At 33.5% G+C, this 19,552-nt stretch overlaps 1 protein-coding gene and 1 pseudogene across 1 annotated transcript in view; both read right to left on the bottom strand.

The window, feature by feature from the left end:
• Window positions 1–19,485, bottom strand: part of LOC125818788 (putative late blight resistance protein homolog R1B-14) — a 128,389-nt gene extending 108,904 nt beyond the window's left edge. The window contains exons 1-4 of the mRNA XM_049498300.1: window positions 18,931–19,485; window positions 16,882–18,750; window positions 16,717–16,795; window positions 16,552–16,642 (exon numbers count right to left, since the gene is read on the bottom strand). Coding sequence (XP_049354257.1) covers window positions 16,570–16,642; window positions 16,717–16,795; window positions 16,882–18,750; window positions 18,931–19,483 — 2,574 coding nt within the window. The 5' untranslated portion in view covers window positions 19,484–19,485 and the 3' untranslated portion in view covers window positions 16,552–16,569. The remainder of the gene's footprint in view (window positions 1–16,551; window positions 16,643–16,716; window positions 16,796–16,881; window positions 18,751–18,930) is intronic.
• LOC125818845 (putative late blight resistance protein homolog R1B-8) lies at window positions 5,283–7,151 on the bottom strand (annotated as a pseudogene).
• Window positions 19,486–19,552: the final 67 nt, after the last annotated feature.

Genomic DNA, 19,552 nt, shown 5'->3' with positions numbered 1-19,552 from the left:
AATGGAAGATAATCATAAATCTAGATACAAGGAGAGGAGGAAAATCCATTATAAATTCCTACTTAACAGAGATTTTAAAATTGAGAAATTTAAAAAAGGAGGAGGAGAAGAAGAAGAGAATAGGGAGAGAAGAGAGAATAATTTAGGAGAATTAATGTCACGCCCCGAGCCTACACCCTGGGCGGGACCGGCACCCGGAGACCATTTCTAGCCCCAAGCGAACCCTTGGCCTGGCTTTCTTAACTCAGCGGAAACCTCAACAGAATAACTCAATGCAATGCAATATTACAAAACAACTTAACTTATAAAATATGGCCATAAAGGCAACTCGAATCTCAAAATAGAATATTTACATATATATATAGATGAGAGACTCAAAACTAACTGACTGACTGTCTGTCTATGAAGCCTCTAAAATACTGAGATGGATGTTGGGACAGACCCCGCAACATCCTAATAAAACAAAAACTAAGAACATAAAATAATTGAGTCCTCCGGAATGCAAGGAGGCTCACCACTGACTCTGGAGTGCTCAGCTGGATCAACGACGTGCAGGATGCTGATCCGGGGTACCTGAATCTGCATCATCAAACGATGCAGGCCAACTGGCATCAGTACATGGAATGTACGAGTATGCAAGCTGGAAAACTAAGCAACAAAGGCTAGAAGGAAAACTGGAAGAAACTGAATAGCTTACCTGGCTCAACTTAACTCAACCTGACTGACTTCTTTCAATATAAGGCAATTTAAAACAAGTGCGATATAAAGAAAGATTGCTTAAAACATGCTATGAACTCTGTGTGTATACAAGGATACAATAAGCCTGAAATGTGTATAAAAATACAATGAACTGATGTATATAAAAAATACAATAATCTCTGTGTATGAAAAATACAATAACTGCTGTGGGAGTTTCTCTAACCGACAACCATCACATAAGAGCTATAGTGATGATACAGCGATCGACCTCACGCTGCCAGAGCATCTTATACCCGGCCAAAGGTATAAGACCTGAACTGCCTAATGGATCCACTAGTCTAATCTGAAAAGGATTCATCTAAAAAGTATGATCCTTTTCTACCCATGGTGGCTAACATGGTTCTATGGGGGCTGTGGGTTCTTTGAACGCTCCCCCAATTCGGTGCTCGATACTACTCCCAAAAATGTACTGGCTCTTATGTTTTTAAAACATATTTCTTCCTGCTGATATGAGATAATTACTCAAAAACTAGCCCGAAGGCTTTTTGGAAATCTCAGTTTCCAACCTTGTTTAAATGTAAAAACATTTCTTTAAAACTTCTTTGGGAATACATAGTTCCCTAATAACTTTGAGAAAAGAACTCAACTTTAAACTCTTTACTTTACTTGAACTCTTGGCTTGATGTGAAACTCTTAACTTAACATGAAACTCTTAACTTTTGACTTGACTTGAAACTCAATACTTAACTTGGAACTTGAGCCTTAGAATGAAGTTAAAACGCTCAATGAAGACTCTTGGAAAACCTTAAAGACTTGCTTTGACTTACTTACTTCTAAGCTTGACTTCACTTGACTTGGAAACTAACTTCACTTGAATTGGAAACTAACTTCACTTGACTTGGAAACTAACTTCACTTGACTTGTAGTTTTACTTGACTTTTGGAAGTACCTTGGAGTGTTGGAAACAACTAGGAAACATAGGTATAATACCTAGGAACATGTATAAAAAAAGAAATGGTGAATGAAAGGGAAGGATTGGTGTCCTTGGCACTAGGAGAGGTGCAACAGCCCAGCCCCTTTTTCCCCAAAAATCCGACTTTTTCCCCTTGTTTCTTTCCAATTCTAAACCCTCTCAACCTCAAGGTTTCAGCAGCAACACTTAGAATCATAAAGACCCTTATTATACAATAGATTCAACTCAAAAATCACAGCCAGAAATCTGTACTAAATCAGCAAGAACTTCAACACAACACCACTACAACTTCAACAACCAATAAATCTTCTCTTGGAATTAAAAACGAGTTGGTGTGTGGGGGTATGAACCAACCAACACTAAGGATCATAAAATCCCTCAATATACAATAGGTCACAACTCAAATACACAGCCCAATCATGTCCCACAACCAACAATAACTTCAACAACACAACTAACAACATCAACAACAACTAACAACTTCAACAACTTCAACAACAAATCCAATCTCTTCTCAAATCATAAAAACGAGCTTGGTATGTGGGGGGAAAGGATAAACCCACACTAAAGACTCACATACCTTGATAGGGATCACCCCCGACGAAAATCCACAATGATCTTGACAAATCTTGTTGATCTCCTCTTTCTTCTCTTCTTCTTCTCCTTCTTCTCTTCTTCTTCTCTTGAACCCTAACTCTTTCTCTTTCAAAATGGGACAAAATGATCCAAATATCAGCCTAATACAACAATATAAGCTCAAAAGAAATTATTTGTGAAAAGACCAAAATGCCCTTAAATTTCCGGAACGGAATCCCTGCCAACTGCCCAACTTTCAAAGATCATAACTCGCTCATACGAACTCGGAATCGAGCAAACTCAGTGGCGTTGGAAAGATCGTTCCACAAGCTTCGAAACCATAACTGGAACTACTCCTAAATCATCCTGAGCTAGGAGTTATGACTGCTCAAAGTTGGCCAAAAACTCACTGATTTCCACACTTGGCCAAATTTTCCAGATTTTAAATTTTTCCAAAAATGACTATTTCCAAATTTCAAGCTTCTTCATATTCATTTTTAAATTGTCGGATGTTACAATTAAAGGTAAAATAAAAGGGTGAATATTATATATATTTTAGCGGAGCGGGTCATTAAATGGATATATATTTTTTTCTTAAAATTTTGGTTAGAAATAAAAATTTCACATCAGTTAACAATTTGAGATCTCGAGACGATGACCTGAAGTGCTAATAATAGAGTTTGAAATTTAATATTTTTATGGATTTAGGTGATTTTGTTATTACATATCATGTTTTAGCTATTCTAATTTGTACAAATTTACTGTTAATCATTTGTCTTCTTCATTCCTCCGATAGAGAGGTGGACCAAGAATTTGAAGTTTATGACTTTCTATATCGATCTCATGTTAATTCTAGACTAGAAACTTGTTCACACACTACAAAAAAAAACGGAAATATTGCGGCGGTTCTATTACAGCGGTTTCTAAGAACCGCCACAAATACAAAATACTACGACGGTTTAGGGTACGCCATATTAAATATTTTAGTAGCGGCGGTTTGGACATAAATTACGACGGTTTGAACCGTCACTAATATTTTTTAAAATTTTAAAATTTACCCAACAAAAATATTATTTCCTTTAATTTACTCATCTATTTATGAAAGTAATATAATTTGTCCAACTATATTGTTACTATATTCTCCTTACATTTAAATTTTCTCATCTATTTTAGTATTTAATTATTCTTCTCCTTTCCTTAATAATTATAAACTATTAGAATATTAAATATTTATTACTCAAACGGAAAGAAAAATAACTTGCCTAATTTGGGCCTACCAGCCATTTAAGCTCTAATTTTAAAAAAGAACAAAATAACACTCAATCGCTAATTCCCCAAATCGCTCAATCCCCAAAGTGCAATGAAGCTCTCAATCACTCAATGAATCATGGTAAGCTCTCAATCCTCTATCAAGCTGTCAATTCACTTTAAAAAACACTCAATCCACTGTAAACTTTTCAACGTAAGCTCTCAAACCTCAATCAATTGTAAGTTTTTTGGGTGTATCTGAATTTTTTTTCTGAATCTATGTATTCTCTATTTGTTCATCCATGTTTGAGTTTGTAGAGATTTGTTTGTGTCATGCATGCTTGAGTTTGTAGAGATTTGTTTGGGTCATGCATGTTTGAGTTTGTAGAGATTTGTTTGGGTTATGCATGTAATTCAGATTGTAGAGTGTTTGTAGAGATTTATTAGGGGTTTTACTTTTGTTATATTTCTACACAATTCTGTAGTGATTTGTTTGGGGTTTTACTTTTTGTTATATTTCTGTACAATTCTGTAGAGATTTGTTTGGGGTTTTACTTTTTGTTATATTTCCGTACAATTCTGTAGAGATTTGTTAGGGATTTTACTTTTCGTAGTTCGATTTTGTATGTTATAGTTTAGTTGTAGTCCAAAGAGGAGTCTTACAAAAATATTGAAGTTATGATCTAGGTTTCACTTTCGAGTCGAGTTCACTTTCTTTTCCAGTTTCGAGCCTTATAGTTCACTTTCTTTTTCACTTCATATATTAATTTACTGGTGCTATTAACCTAAATTTCATATTTGTACTTGATAGGTTGTCGAGGAATCAGAAACTGGTGGTCAAGGTATTGAGATAAACATCAACAGTAATTGTTTGATAGGTATATAACTTTTATTAGTAAATCTATTGATACTTTTTTTTGTGTATTAGTAAAAATATGAATTTTAGGAGATAAACATCAACATCCTTTGAATCTGTTGCATATCTACCTAAGTTATATCCTCGACTTGATGTTGTAAGGTATATAGTATCTTCCTGCTTTAACCATGAGTAGTGACATGTTTGTCTATTTTATCACTGCTAAAAAAATGATATCCTTAAATTCTCACTCATGGTCTGGTTTTGTCTTCTTCTTCTTTCTCAAACCTTTTCCCGCTGCACCAATTTTGGGATGAGCTATTTTACGATATACCTGCTGTATTTTAGCCTAGATCAATAGTTTGTGTTTTGCCTAGAAATCATGTTTTCAAGCTAAATTAGACTGATAATTGGTGTCATTGGGTAGCATCTGGTCTTTGATGAGAATGTGTTCCCATGATCAAGTGTTGTAAGATATTTGGTACAAAAATACTATATATGTGTAAGTTTACAGCTTCTTTAATATGCATGCAGAGATGCCGAAGCAAAATCAATATAAAAATATGTTCAAATCAGTGGTGAGCTCTTCTCGTGCTCCAGTGTCTCAACCTCATGTTAATTCTAGACTAGAAACTTGTTCACATGCAGTTCAAAGATTTATAGATACTTAATTAGCTTTTATATACATATCTAGGTAAAGGCTATTGTATTCACATAACCGACCCTCAAGATCCGACCTCTCATGTAGATGGAACACATGCATCACGATAAGGGCTGATTTAAGATTTAAACTTGATAAGTTTGATTTTTAACATTCTTACTATTCAATTTGACATTCCTATGAATTCAAACCCGATAGATTTGACTTTTAAGATTTTTAATATTAAATTCGCTGTACTTTTTGAATTATGTATTCAAATCTAATATTTGTTAATTATTACCATTTTCGAAATTATTAATGAGTCTTGGGATCTTATATTTCTCCAAGTCCAATACTCTTAGTAGTTTGAAATGAAAAACTCCTTTAGGAAAAAATTTACAATATCCATAAAGAGAGCGTATTTCAATAGGAGTATACTGACTGGAGTAAGGATCATCAAGTTTTGATTGAACTGACATCCACCTTCAACCTTGACGGAAATTTGTGTGTAATTGAGAAACAGTGGTGGAATCTGAACCAGCAACATACAGAAGATTCTCGCTTTCAGCTTCCTTCGAGCAAAAATCATGAAAAAGATCATGAATCCTACATGTCTTAATTTGCCCATCCAAGCTTTGCTTGTCAACAATAACTAGACTTTTCCCAATAAGATCATGTAAAACACGAGCAGCTACTTGTTTGAATTCCTCAACTCCATTAAGATTTACGAGTCCTTCTGCAATCCATAATCTAATCAACTTCTTCACAGGAATGACATGGGCTTTTGGGAAAACTCCGAAATGCAAAAAACAAGCTTTCATTAGAGAAGGAAGATGATTGTAGCTCAAAGCAACAACTTTTAAGCATTGTTGGTAATCATCATCATTTACTAATGAGCTTACACTTTGAGCTACTTCCATCCACTCATCCAGTTTACTCTTGCTAGAGAGTATACCAGCAACCGCAGTAATCATTAGCGATAATCCTTTGCAATTTGTTATAACTTCCTCTCCAACCTTTTCGAATTCATCAACCTCTGACCCTCGAATACTGTAATTTTTCCCAAATGCCTTGTGGTAAAACAGATACCGACTTTCCTCCTGTGTCAGAAGACGCATCGGTACCAAACCATCTTTAGTATTGCAAGCAGCATGCTCACCAACCTTTTTGTCTCGAGAAGTCAACAAAATTAGACTACTGTTACCACAATCTGGAAACTAATGTGAAATTCTATCCCAATCTTGATCGCTCCATATGTCATCCACAACAATCAAATACCTTTGTCCCTGCAAACCTTGGTTTACGCGACCAGCTAGTTGTCCAATATTCATTTCATCAGAATTCTTGACTTCCATTTTAATAACATCATGAAGGAGGACTAGGAGCAACTTTTTTAAATCATAGTTGTTAGACAAAGTAATCCAACCACGAATATGAAAGACCCTCTTAATAGAGTTATCGAATAATATAGTTTTGGTAAAAGTTGTCTTACCTATGCCCGCCATCCCCACAACAGAAACCACTTGCAGTTTATTTGCTCCTGAGCTTTTGGTAAGTCTTTCAACCATATTTTTTGTTTCTTCATTGTACCCTTCCATAACGTTCTCACGGATTGAATCATCTAATAGTGGAGAAACGTTATTTTCATCAGCTTCTGGACAATTGTTGATCTTCTGCTTGATGATCAGCTCTTCATTGACAGAATCAGTTGCTTGTATAACCTGTTGAGAGACCTTATCAAGCTTCGCACGACAACATTCATCATCTTCATCCAGATCAATAATAAGTTGTTTCATTAGTGATTCAACTTCATCTTCTGCATCTAGTGCAACATCTTTAATTCTTACTTGCAAATCCTTTGTAATAATTGGTTCTCCGCCATCACATTTGCCAATTAGAGACTTTTGCAGAGTGTCAAACATCGCGTAGAGTGATTTCAATTGTTGCTTATTGTTAAAGAATGACAAAAGTCCCACATCGGTGGTTAATGAGATGGGTGGACTCCTTATAAGGCTTGGGCAATCCTCCTTCCTTTGAGCTAGCTTTTGGGGTGTGAGTTAGGCCTAAGACCTAATTTAACACTTATGAATCTCGTTTGACCCTAAAACCTTCTCTATGGTTCCCAACACAGAAGTTAGTGCAGCGTAAGCAGCCGCCATCTCTACCTGTACACACAAGTTTCACAAATATTAGTAAATTTATTCGCCCTTCGCATAGTTACAAAAAATCTTATTAGATCTATAAACTAATGTTTTCACAATATTTTAAAATTAAAAATATTTTAAAATATTCTTTTTTAAATCTCAAATTCAAATAACCTTTTTAAGTATAACTTTTGGTGCAACAAATTTAAAATCATGAGATACAAAGAAATTGTTAAGGACAGAGGAATTTCACTCATTAGATACAATAAAAAATTCCCCTCTCATACCCGTAATTCAAAAAACAAACAAACTTTCGAAAGCATATTTTGAAAGAACTTACCAGAACAAACTTTCACCTAGCTGGCGAGAATGAGGTTGACCTTCCAAATGGTGGATTCTTCTTCTTCTTTCCTTCTGTTGAAGAATTGTAAATGAAGCAATTTTGCACAAAAGTTGTCTCTTAAAATGAGAGACAAGTCTACATATGTTAAGATTGAAATTTAAATCTTTTATTTCTGATTTCTTACTCGGTGTTTAACAATATCTATTAAAAATCGATTAATTCGGATCTATATATTGCAAAGCTCATTTTTGAGGAAGACACTTCTAATTAGATTCTTTTTTCATATTTTATTTAGAGCTTGAATTCAAGACTTTTGTTAAAGACGGATCCCAGAGAATCTCGCTCTTTCTACCACAACTTATGTTGGTAAATATGATATTTATTTATTTTAGTTTGTTTGTCTTACTCTCCTTTTTAATCAGTTTCAAAAAGAATTATTCTTCTCTTTTTGGAGTGCTTTTAATTATAACTTTCCTTGCGACAAGTTTAAAATCATGCGATACAAAAATTTGTTAAAGAAAGAGGAATCTCACTCATTAAATACAATAAACGAAAAAGGGCCTAAAATGCCCCTTAACTATTTGAATTGGTACAAAACTACCCTCCATCCACCTTTAGGCCTTCAAATACCCCTGACGTCAACCCTTTTGGCTCAAACATACTCTTATTTCTAACGGTCCACACTTATAAGGTGGATGGAGGGCAATCTTGTACCAAATCTCATAGTTTAAGGGTATTTTAGGTCATTTTCCATTTAAAATAATTTGAAATTACTTAATATATGAGTTCATATGATTGACTTGATTTTGGTTTCATAGTAAATAAATTTTAAAAAGGAGTAAAATAACGACCCCCCCTCTCTCTTCCATTATTTTTCTTCTTGGATCTTGTTCATCGTTTTAAATTTTAATTATTATTTTTTTCAACTTATGACAAAACGAGGGAGAAAAAAGGAGTAAAATAACGACGACATTTATACAAAAATAATTATTTCAAATTAAAAGAATATGCAAGTTCATTTCAAGTTTGAGTTCATGATATCCTAATTAAGAATAAGAGATTAAAAAATTAATAAAAAGAGGAAATGAGCAAGACAATTGGATAATTGATAGAAAATTTCATTAATGAAAAATTATTTTTAGATGAAAAATCGAGTATGAACTTTAGTTGGATCCCCAGTTATGAGTTGGGTTATAATAAATAGGGGAGAGGGGTGGCTTAAAATAGGTCTATAGTAACATATCATGATATTAATAATTTTTTGAATATTATTTTCAAGCGTATCAGGATAAAAACATGAATCATATGTGATTTTTATTATTTATTTGAGAAGGGTTTAAATTTAGAGCAGTTAGATTATGTAACATAATAAATATATAGTTAATGGTTTTACTTTAGGGGTCCTTGTTAAAAATAAGAGCAACTATGAGCCAAATGGTTAATACCAAGGGTATACTTTAGGGGTCCTTGTTAAAAATAGGACCTTAGTATAGTATAAGTGTGTCTATGAGATTTTGGGCATAGATTGGAGGGGTACTTATGCATTTTCCTTTTCTAAATTAAAATCAAGAAGTTCATCACGTCGATTTCACGTACAATAGTATATAAAATTATTTTCTTGCAACGTCATATTTCAACAATAAATTGATATAGTTCGAGAATCAAAGGTAGGTTGTTAGTTTAGCTGCAATAATATTTCATCTGAACAAAACAATGTGTTCATATATATATATATAACGATTGAAATACATATAATTGTGTACAAAATTAATATTAAAAAATAGGCAAAAGTTTAGGAAAGGACCAAAAGTGCAATAATATTGCAAACATGAGGATTAGTGCTCCATGTAAAAATACAATGATGATTTTGAGTCTTAACCCAAAGATAAGAGACTATTTTGGGCTTTTTCCCATTATTTAACCATAGTAATATAATTATTGTTATTATATTTAGTGATAATAATATTATATGATTATCTATAATGTATATAAATAACGTTAAAGGTTCTAACGACTCTAGATGCAATGATATTAACTTAATTGCCGCCAGGACTGTCTCAACAAGTTTGGGGGCCTAAAACCAAACTTCATAGCGAGGTCTTATTTTTTTAGTTGTCATATATAAATTGAATAATTATAGCATACTCAATGTAATCCTACAAGTGAAGTCTCGAAAAGGTAGTATGTATGCAAACCTTATAAAGTAAGAATGTAAACAATGAAAAATTTTAATTAAAAAAATATAATATAAACTTAGAATAATAAAAGGTGACTCAAGAATTTAAAAGTCTTATATAATGATATTGAAATAGTTGCACTCAATTTGATAAGTTGATATAATGATATTAAAATAGTATTGATTTGTTGTAGTGCTTGAAATTTAAAGAATACACCAAAAAAAATTGATCTATTTATAAACACATAACAATAGATTTTGCATAATGTAAAGAGTTTTATCTTTAGGTAGACTTTAGAATATTCAATAACGAGATGATAAAATAGAAAGAGGAATATAAGATTAATAATGTGGGTTCATGATACTCGTCAACATATAAACAAGTCAACAAATAGGTAGCCACGTAAGAAAGGATACTACAGTTAACTAAACACTATTATATTTCTCAATGACCTCCACATTAAATAAAGTAAACAATTAGTACGATATATATATATATATATATATATATATGTCACGACCCAATTTCTCGAGTCATGATGACACCTACTATAACCCACCAGTAGGTAAGCCAACCCGTAACCCGGAACATCAACTAATGGGTCTGAGAGCAGAAACTAAACAAGAGTAGGCAAAATTTAAAATAACAATATAAACAGGCGGAAGCAAACCAAAACATATATATACAAATAAAGATCCCTTCGAGAACCTCGAAGTCACTAGTACAAAGTTACTTAACAACACAAGTACAAGTCCCAAAAGTGGACCACAGAAACTAGACTGTCTCGAAAGGTAAAAGACAAGCCTATATATACAGATGGAGACTGAAATAATACAAATGTTGTGTGCTCACCCCCGTCTCCGGATTAGACTACTCCAAGCTCGATATCAACGCTGGCCACTAGTGCTCGGACCTGCATCACGAAAACATATGCAGAGCGTAGCATGAGTACCAAAACAACATGTACCCAATAAGCATCATAGGCCGACTGAGCTTGAAGAGTAAAGGCAATATGAAAAGAAGGAATAACACAAACAGAGGTTAAGAGCGGAAGTCTAAGTAAACAATGGAATGCACACAAGTGTAGAAAGAACTAACTAAAGTAATCTATAAGCTAACTACACCTAACTGGACCCCCATAAGCCCAATGAGTACACATAATAACTATAACTAAAGAGAACATAACCCAAGGGCCAAGACCGGAGAACATCGAACCAGAACCTCAAACCCAATCAGTAGAATCTGACAGTACGGAGGCCGGACCTCGAACCAGATGCTCACCAAAAGTACCCAAGTAACCAATCATAAGTATCAAGTAACTGAGGTCGGACCTCTAACCGGATGCTCTATATAAGTATTCGGGTGATAGAGGTCGGACCTTGAACCGAATGCTCTTCAAAAATATCAATGAAGTCGAGGCTAGATCTTGAATTCGGATGTCCGAAAAAGGTGTCAATGTAGTTGCTGAAAGAATCCCTATCGATCCATAATCATAAATCCCCATGGAACGCCGTCCACACTTAGCCAATCAATGTAAGTCCTTGAAACCGAATCGAAAACCAACTTCAAATCGCGGAGCGAAACCCAATGTCACTAACATAACTCGTGAAGCCGTAGCATCAGATAAATAAGGATAACTATCGTCGGAGCAAGCGTATCACCTAGCTAAGGCCCAAACTATCAGACTCAAGTCTGCTACACCAGTCTACAGGGATCTAAGTCGGCCAAGTGACGTCGAGGCAAAACTAAGTCCTATCGGTTTTGAATCATGCATTTCTAAGGCAAGCCCTAGTCAAACCTAAACTAAGGTCCAACATGCTTCAATAAACAGTAATTAAGCATACATGTACTCCACATAGCAAAGAGGGTCAATTAATAACACATAACATGTTCACAGTTACCCGGTAGTTCCCGAAATATGTCGAAAACATGATTTCTAAACACCTAAGCATGATTCAATAACTACTCAACCAAAATCCCAACTAATCAACATGCATTCACATGTTCAAGCTCAATCTAAGAGAGGGAAGCCGTAGCCTACCTGTAGGCCGATCACGCGCGCTCCAAATCACTTCTCTAGAGTTTTCCCTTTTCGAACGGCCTTGAAATCCTGTCATGCTATAAAAAATAGAGTCACAACGTTATTACGGTCGTTTAGACACTATAATCGCAAAGAAACGGAGACAGACCAATTTCGGGGCTCTGAACAGTCCCAATACGAACATGCAACAAAAAACTTAATATTACACTAAAAAAGAACAACAATGACAGCAATTATTGGCTATCCACCCAGTGTTCCATGTTTCAATGTTGCGCCGGTTATGAGTCTCATGTACTCCAGTATGATTCAGTTGAGTTGGATGATCGTCTGACCTTTATAGAGGAGCCGGTTGTTATTCTAGCCAGAGATGTCAGGCAGTTGTAGTCGAGAGTCATTCCTGTTTTTAAGATCCGTTGGAGGAACCGTCCAGTTGAGGAGGCTACCTGGGAGACTGAGCAGGAGATGCGGGAGCTTTTTAGGTCTGAATTTGGTGGTTCAAGAGCCTAGATTGTGGGGTTTTTTGAGAAATCGGGTCGTGACAATATATATATATATATGGGGGGGCCTTACATAATTAGGGACCCAAGTGATTGCTTTAGTGGCATTATGGTCGAGACTGCCCTAACTGCCACTAAATAATTTTGCGGTAATAAATATTAGGAAACTTACATGGATCTCACTAGTTTAGGAAGTAATTACTTAGATACACTCTAGTTTGCAATATTACTTATCTTATCAAACTTTGGTGCCTCTGGTCTCTAGAGACATGTATCTCAGATACATGAGTCAAATTTAAGTGTAATATCTTCAAGATACATTATATCGAAGTGGATTTGTACGTATCGGGGATACATAGCAAATCTTGCTCTCCTCGCTCGCCTCTCTCCCATCTTGCTCGTCACTCTCACATATCGCTCGACTTTTATTTCACTAAATATCTCTTTTATTATAATTCCACAAGTTATCTTTGTTCAGTTCCTTATGCTAAATCAATATATGCATATATTGAATATCTGTATTCTCACATTTTATTTAACCGTACCATGGTTAATTATAATTGCCTATTTTATCTCATATGAATTTGGTGACACTCTTCTATAAAAGTTATTAACGTCAACTATATGTAGGTCAACTAGATTATTTTCGTATTATCAATTGTAGATTAATTAAACATGGAAGGGTTCGATATCACTTTCATAACAACTCATCATTTTTAATTTCATATAAATTTTGACACCCTATTTTTGCTGGTATATTAATTATTAAAGGCTCGTGATGAATACTTTGGAATTTAAGTTTGGAATTAATTTTATATTTTGTTTGATTAGGGTTATAAATTTATTTCAAAATAAAATTGAGTTGTTAACCAAACAATATAATTTAATTATGAATATCGCATCTTATCTCATCAAACTTTTGATGATCTTACTCCGATGAAATAAATTTATTTTAGAATTATAATTTCAAAACATTTAATCGACGAACGATTCAAATAATGGATTGAACGCTCTTCCGGAAATTGTTGAAATATTTTTGGCTTATTTATAACTATGATCGTGTAGACATATATACATTTATTGAGTTTAGTCCATATAAATTTGGGTTAATTTTTAATTATTTTGGTCACTTAATTAGTTTTGACTTTATAAATTTTTTTAAAAATAGTGAGTAGATCAAATAATTGTGTAGCATTTTTCTTTATTGCAAACACATATTAATATATTCATTACATCTAAGCATGATGTGATTTGACTATGTAAGCAATGATGTAATTGATGGGAAAAAATGGAATTGGAAACTAGCATTGGTTGTGTGTATTTATTTTTGAAAAATAAACAACTTTCTTACTTATATTTTAAATTATTGGCAAGTAAGCTAAAAGATATTGTTTTAAATGCATTTATATAAGTATAATTTTAGGCTAAATAGTTTGATATCCAACGTGGGATTCTAGTAATTCTAATTGTTCAAACATACTTCGAATCTAATGATACTTTGTTATTTTATATTTATTATTTTCCTTAGAGTATAATAACAGGATAATAACATTTAGCTGAAATCCAAAAAGGAGGACGAAATATAAAATGTGGACTGATTACAAAATAAAATTGAAGTGTAAAATGTTATAGAAAATAAATTTGATCGATTACAAATATCATAATCAACTCCAACTCTTATCGTTTCAAATTAAAATTACACAAATAAATTAAAAGAAAAAGTAATCATCAAACTATAAAGTATCAACAACTAGAAAATATATTTTACTAATCTAATGCCAACTTGTAGTATTATTTAATTAATTAATTAATTAATGGGATGTGAGATGGGCAAAGACTTTTAATAGCTCATAATTTATCTTTGCCTAGTTATTCACATTCAGAATCAGATGACACAATTTATTTATTTTTTTGGTAAAATGCCACAACTTATTTCTAGGAGTGTTCGTGGTTTGGTTTGGATCGGTTATTGATTAAAATCAAAATCAAATCAATTTAGTTGGTTTTTTAAATTTCTAAAATCAAATCAAACCAAACGAAAAAAATAACCATCGATTTGGTTATTGTCGGTTTGGTTCAATTTGGTTTAGTTTTTCTGATTTATCCGGTTTGAAAGTAATAGTAATTTTTTTGAGGACTTGCATCGATAGACACAAACATCTAGCACATGAACAATCCACAAAAAAACTATTGTTGGTTCAATTAAGCAATTAAGCAATACTAGAGTTATCATTACACGAACAAAGTATTTCTATTAAGAGAAATTATGGCTATTTTATGTGAAGTAGGGTAGGTAAAGACTAAAATTGATTTTAATGGACTTGGACTTAGGATTGTTATAGTTGGGCTAAAGTGTTGGGTTTGAGAAAATTGTAAAGTTAAGTACTTGAGTTAATTAAAATTTAATTAAATAGTTATATTTTATTTATGAATAATATATAAATAATTATAAAATTTATATATCTAATTTATTGGTTCGGTTTGGTTATTTTTGTGATTTTTTTTTAGTAAAACCAAAACCAAAACCAAAACCAAACAAAATAATATCGATTTTCAAAATTTAAAATCAAACCTAATCAAATATCGATTTTTTTAATCGATTTGATTCAGATTGCAATTCGATTTGATTTTTTAACCATAACGATGAACAACCCTACAGTTCTTTCTATTGATGAGTTATTTATACTAAACCAATATATGCGTTCACGTAATAATGTACTTTTTAATATAAATTTTATCATTTAATTATTATTAATTATTATATAATTTAATTTAATTAATTAATCATCATAAATTATATGTGTGCACGTAATAATGTATTTTTATACTATAAATTTTTCATTTAATTATAATTAGTAATTATATATTTTAATATAATAAATTAATCATCATAAATTGATATGACTTAATATAATAAATTAATCATCATGAATTTTGAGAATTGATTACAAACACATTTATCGTTCGAAAGAGATAGATGAAATGTTGTATTATTATTCCTGTTCTTCATTATTCATGTCATGAATCGCATCAACAGATACCCAATTCTTATATTGACCGGAGGGATAAATTTTTGAGCGATCTAATCTTTTCACCTCAAATTTGTGAATTCAACAAAGACCCAATTCTTATCTACAAATCTAGTAAATCAACTTTTCTACCTAGAAACAGAAGAATTGAACTGGGTCTTCTTCCATTAAGAATTATGGAAGATGGATATAAATCTCAAAAGCAAAATTCAAAAAGTAAATAAAAATAACCAAAAATTGAAAGATAAAACTCATTTACTTGGTTTGGTACAACAACACAACACACGGAGGTAGAAGAATTACAATTTAGTGCTAAATATTAAGAGAAGAATAGATATCAGTGTCTCTTCTTGTTGTTGATGATGAAAGAGCAAGATGCTAAAATAGAGAGAGAGATATTAGTATATTGAAGACACATACTATATCTCAAATACAAAAACAGATCACAAAAAAATCAAATCAAACCGTTCAATCCTGAAAAATCCCAAATACACAATATCCCGAAAATTGTAAAAGATATTTGATGATAATGTATTTACTTGTATCAATGGATGCAAATATTTTGAATGATTGACGAGATTTCTTAAAATAAATAAAAAGGATGAATGTCGAAGAGAGTTACTATGGAGTCGGGTTCAACAAGGAAGGGTTTAGGTGATTTGAAGTGAGAGAATTTGGGTAAAAAACGTGACAGAGAAAAGTGGGTAATGAAATCAAATTAACCCAAACGTGGGCTCAAGTTGAGAAATAAAAAAAAGAGAGAAATAAATTATATTAGAATACACTTTATTTGCTTACAATTAACATATTGATATTTTTAATAATTATTTTAAAGTGTAGTTATTTTTAATAAATATGTTAGTTATTTTGACTAGTTAGCTAATTTTTTCCTTATTAATGGCCTACACCTAGACTCAAAAGGCATCCTTAAAAGGAACAAGACACATAAAATCCCTAAATTTTCCTTCATCTCTACATTAGAACCTAGATTTGTATTCAGCAAATCAGCCCTATACCTTAACAATTTTCCATATTGGCACCCTCGTCTCCATAAACCCATAAGTCTAGATAATGGCAGATAATCATAAATCTAGATACAACGAGACGAGGAAAATCCATTATAAATTCCTACTTAACAGAGATACAAGATGTAATAACCATATCCAAACAACAAGTTGTACAAGTAAAAATGAAAATTATATTTAGATTAACACCACAATAAGATACAATAGGTAGCAACCATATCCAAACAACAAGTTGTATAAGTAAAAATCAAAACAAATATTATATTTAAACGAACACCACAATACGATACAAGGAGGGAAGACAACTCCTTATGTGATTGATCAGCTGCAGTTTGGTACTAGTTGGAAATCCTGTGTTACTTCATGAGAAGATTCCACCGTTCCTTCAACGACACTGTAAAGTGAAATGACTCCTTCAACGACACTGTAAAGTGAAATGACAAAACTCAGTAGAGAATATATGCAGACCTTGTGGAAGTAGAGAGGTTGTTTCTGAACAAACCTCGGCTCATCAAGTGTAGCAAATCATAGTAATGAAAACATGACAACTAATAGAAAAACAGTATAGAGCATTCAGGATATATAACATCATCAAACTTCAACTACTGAATGTTGACAGATAAATATATTTACCTGAATTGGAGGCAGTAACTTTAAGTTTGTTCCTCCCCAACTCCTTGTGTTTTTCCTGGATCTCCTCAGAAAAAGCCACCAAGGAAGGATCACATTTGTTTAACTCAATCAGCTCCAGTTTCTTGCTATCAGCAAATCCTTGAGGAATCTCTTTTAAGAATTTGCAGCCTGTGATAATTACGCGCTCAAGGCTGGGGAAATGATCATGAGAGACGGTGGTGGTTGTCCATTTTTCAAGGTTGAGATCATCTAAGAGCAAGAACCTCAACTTCTGGAACCCAATCTGGTCTGTTGCTTTCCACTTGTCGCCAAGGAAGGCACCGCTCTTCAGTTGGAGCACCTCAAGTTCGGGCAACTTGCTGATAATGGACATGTATTCCCACGGTAGACATGTGTAGTTAAGTTTCAACTTCTTGAGTTTTTGTGGAAAAGAATCTGGACTTGTAAGACTAAAAAACCCGCGGGCTCTATATATCGTATGCAGCAATTCGGTAGTTTCAATACTTAGTGACTCCAGATGTTGCAAATATTTAAGATTATCTATCCATTTAAGATCGGTAGGATATTCCCCCTTCCTTCCGCGAATGGCCAATTTTTTCACTTTCTTAATCCCTTCAAATATTTCCTTTGTACAACAACAAGGACTCAAACCAGAAACACTCTGTAAGTTTCCAAGAACCTTTTCTCCAGGAGAAGATAGATAAATGCCTCTTGCATAAAGATGCCTTAATTGTGACATTTGCCAAATCTCTTCTGGCAAAGTTACAACTTCATGTATTAAGTATGGTGGCGTTACGAAAAAAATGAGAGTCTGTAGATTCCAAAGATTGGTAATTGGTAGATCCACACATGTCTCAGCAGTCACCACAGACAAATACCTTAAACCTTCACTGAGTCTTGAGGTGTAATATTCCTCCAAGTCCAATACTCTCACTCGTTTGGAAAGAAAACCTTCTTGGGTAAAATAAGCATCATTAATATTATAAAGAGAGCGTGCTTTAATAGAACTACTGAAAGTATCATAATTTTCTGATTGAATTGATATCCACCGGAAATTTGTGTATAATTGAGATATCATAATGGTGGAATCTGAACGAAGAACATACAAAAGATTCTCGCTTTCAGCTTCCATCATGCACAAATCATGAAAAAGATCATGAATCCTACATGTCTTAATTTGCCCATCCAAACTTCGCTTTTCAACAATAACTAGACTTTTCCCAATAAGATCATGTAAAACACGAGCAGCTACTTGTTCGAATTCATCAACTCCTTTTAGATTTATGAGTCCTTCTGCAATCCATAATCTAATTAACTTCTTCACAGAAATCACATGGGCTTTTGGGAAAACTCCGAAATGCAAAAAGCAAGCTTTCATAAGAGAAGGAAGATTATTGTAGCTCAAAGCAACAACTTTTAAGCATTGTTTGTAATCATCATCATTTACTAATGAGCTTACACTTTGAGCTACTTCCATCCACTCATCCAGTTTACTCTTGCTAGAGAGTATACCAGCAACCGCAGTAATCATTAGCGGTAATCCTTTGCAATTTGTTACAACTTTTTCTCCAACCTTCTCGAATTCATCAATATCTGACCCTCTAATACTGTAATTTTCCCCAAATACCTTGTGGTAAAACAGACACCGACTTTCATCTTGCGTCAGAGGACGCATCACCAAACTCTCATTAGGATTGGTAGCAGCATACTCACCAACCTTGTTGTCTCGAGAAGTCAACAAAATTCGACTTCTGTTACCACAATCTGGAAACCAATGTGAAATTCTATCCCAAGCTTTTTGGCTCCATATGTCATCCACAACAATAAAATACTTTTCTCCCTTCAAACCCTGTTGTACGCGCTCAGCTAGTTTTCCAATATCCATTGTATTATCATTGCCGTCTCCCATTCTAATAACATCACGAAGGAGGACTAGGAGCAACTTTTTTAAATCATAGTTGTTAGACACAGTAATCCAACCACGAATACGAAAGACCCTCTTAATAGAGTTATCGTATAATATAGTTTTGGCAAAAGTTGTCTTTCCTATGCCCGGCATCCCCACAACAGAGACCACTTCCAGTCTATTTGATCCGGAGCCTCTGGTAAGTCTTTGAACCATCCTTCCTCTTTCTTCATTGTACCCTTCCATAACGTTCTCACGGATTGAAGCATCTAATAGTGGAGAAGCGCTACTTTCAGCTTCTGGACAATTGTTGATCTTCTGCTTGATGATCAGCTCTTCTTTGACAGAATCAGTTACTTGTATAGCCTGTTGAGAGACCTTATCAAGCTTCGTACGACAACATTCAAGGACCTGTTCATCATCAGCCGGCTCAATAATAAGTTGTTTCATTAGTGATTCAACTTCATCTTCTGCATCAAGTGCAACATCTTTGATTCTTCTTTGCAAACCCTTGTTAATAATTGGTTCTCTGCCATCACATTTGCCAGTTAGAGACACTTGCAGAGTGCCAAACATTTTGTCGAGTGATTCCAATTGTTGCTTATGAACCTCTTCTAGGCCTACTAATAAGTTGGACCGTAAAAGCTTGTCTATGGTTCCCAACACAGAAGTTAGTGCAGCATAAGTAGCGGCCATCTCTACCTATATACAGACAAGTTTCACAAATATTATCAATTGAAATTATATCACATTTCAGATATATTT

The sequence above is a fragment of the Solanum verrucosum genome, unplaced genomic scaffold (assembly GCF_900185275.1).
Source record: "Solanum verrucosum unplaced genomic scaffold, falcon-dt-bn FXZP01000252.1, whole genome shotgun sequence".
NCBI lineage: Eukaryota > Viridiplantae > Streptophyta > Magnoliopsida > Solanales > Solanaceae > Solanum > Solanum verrucosum.
Note: the sequence above shows the minus strand (reverse complement) of the source record. Positions and strands in the feature narration are given on the sequence as shown.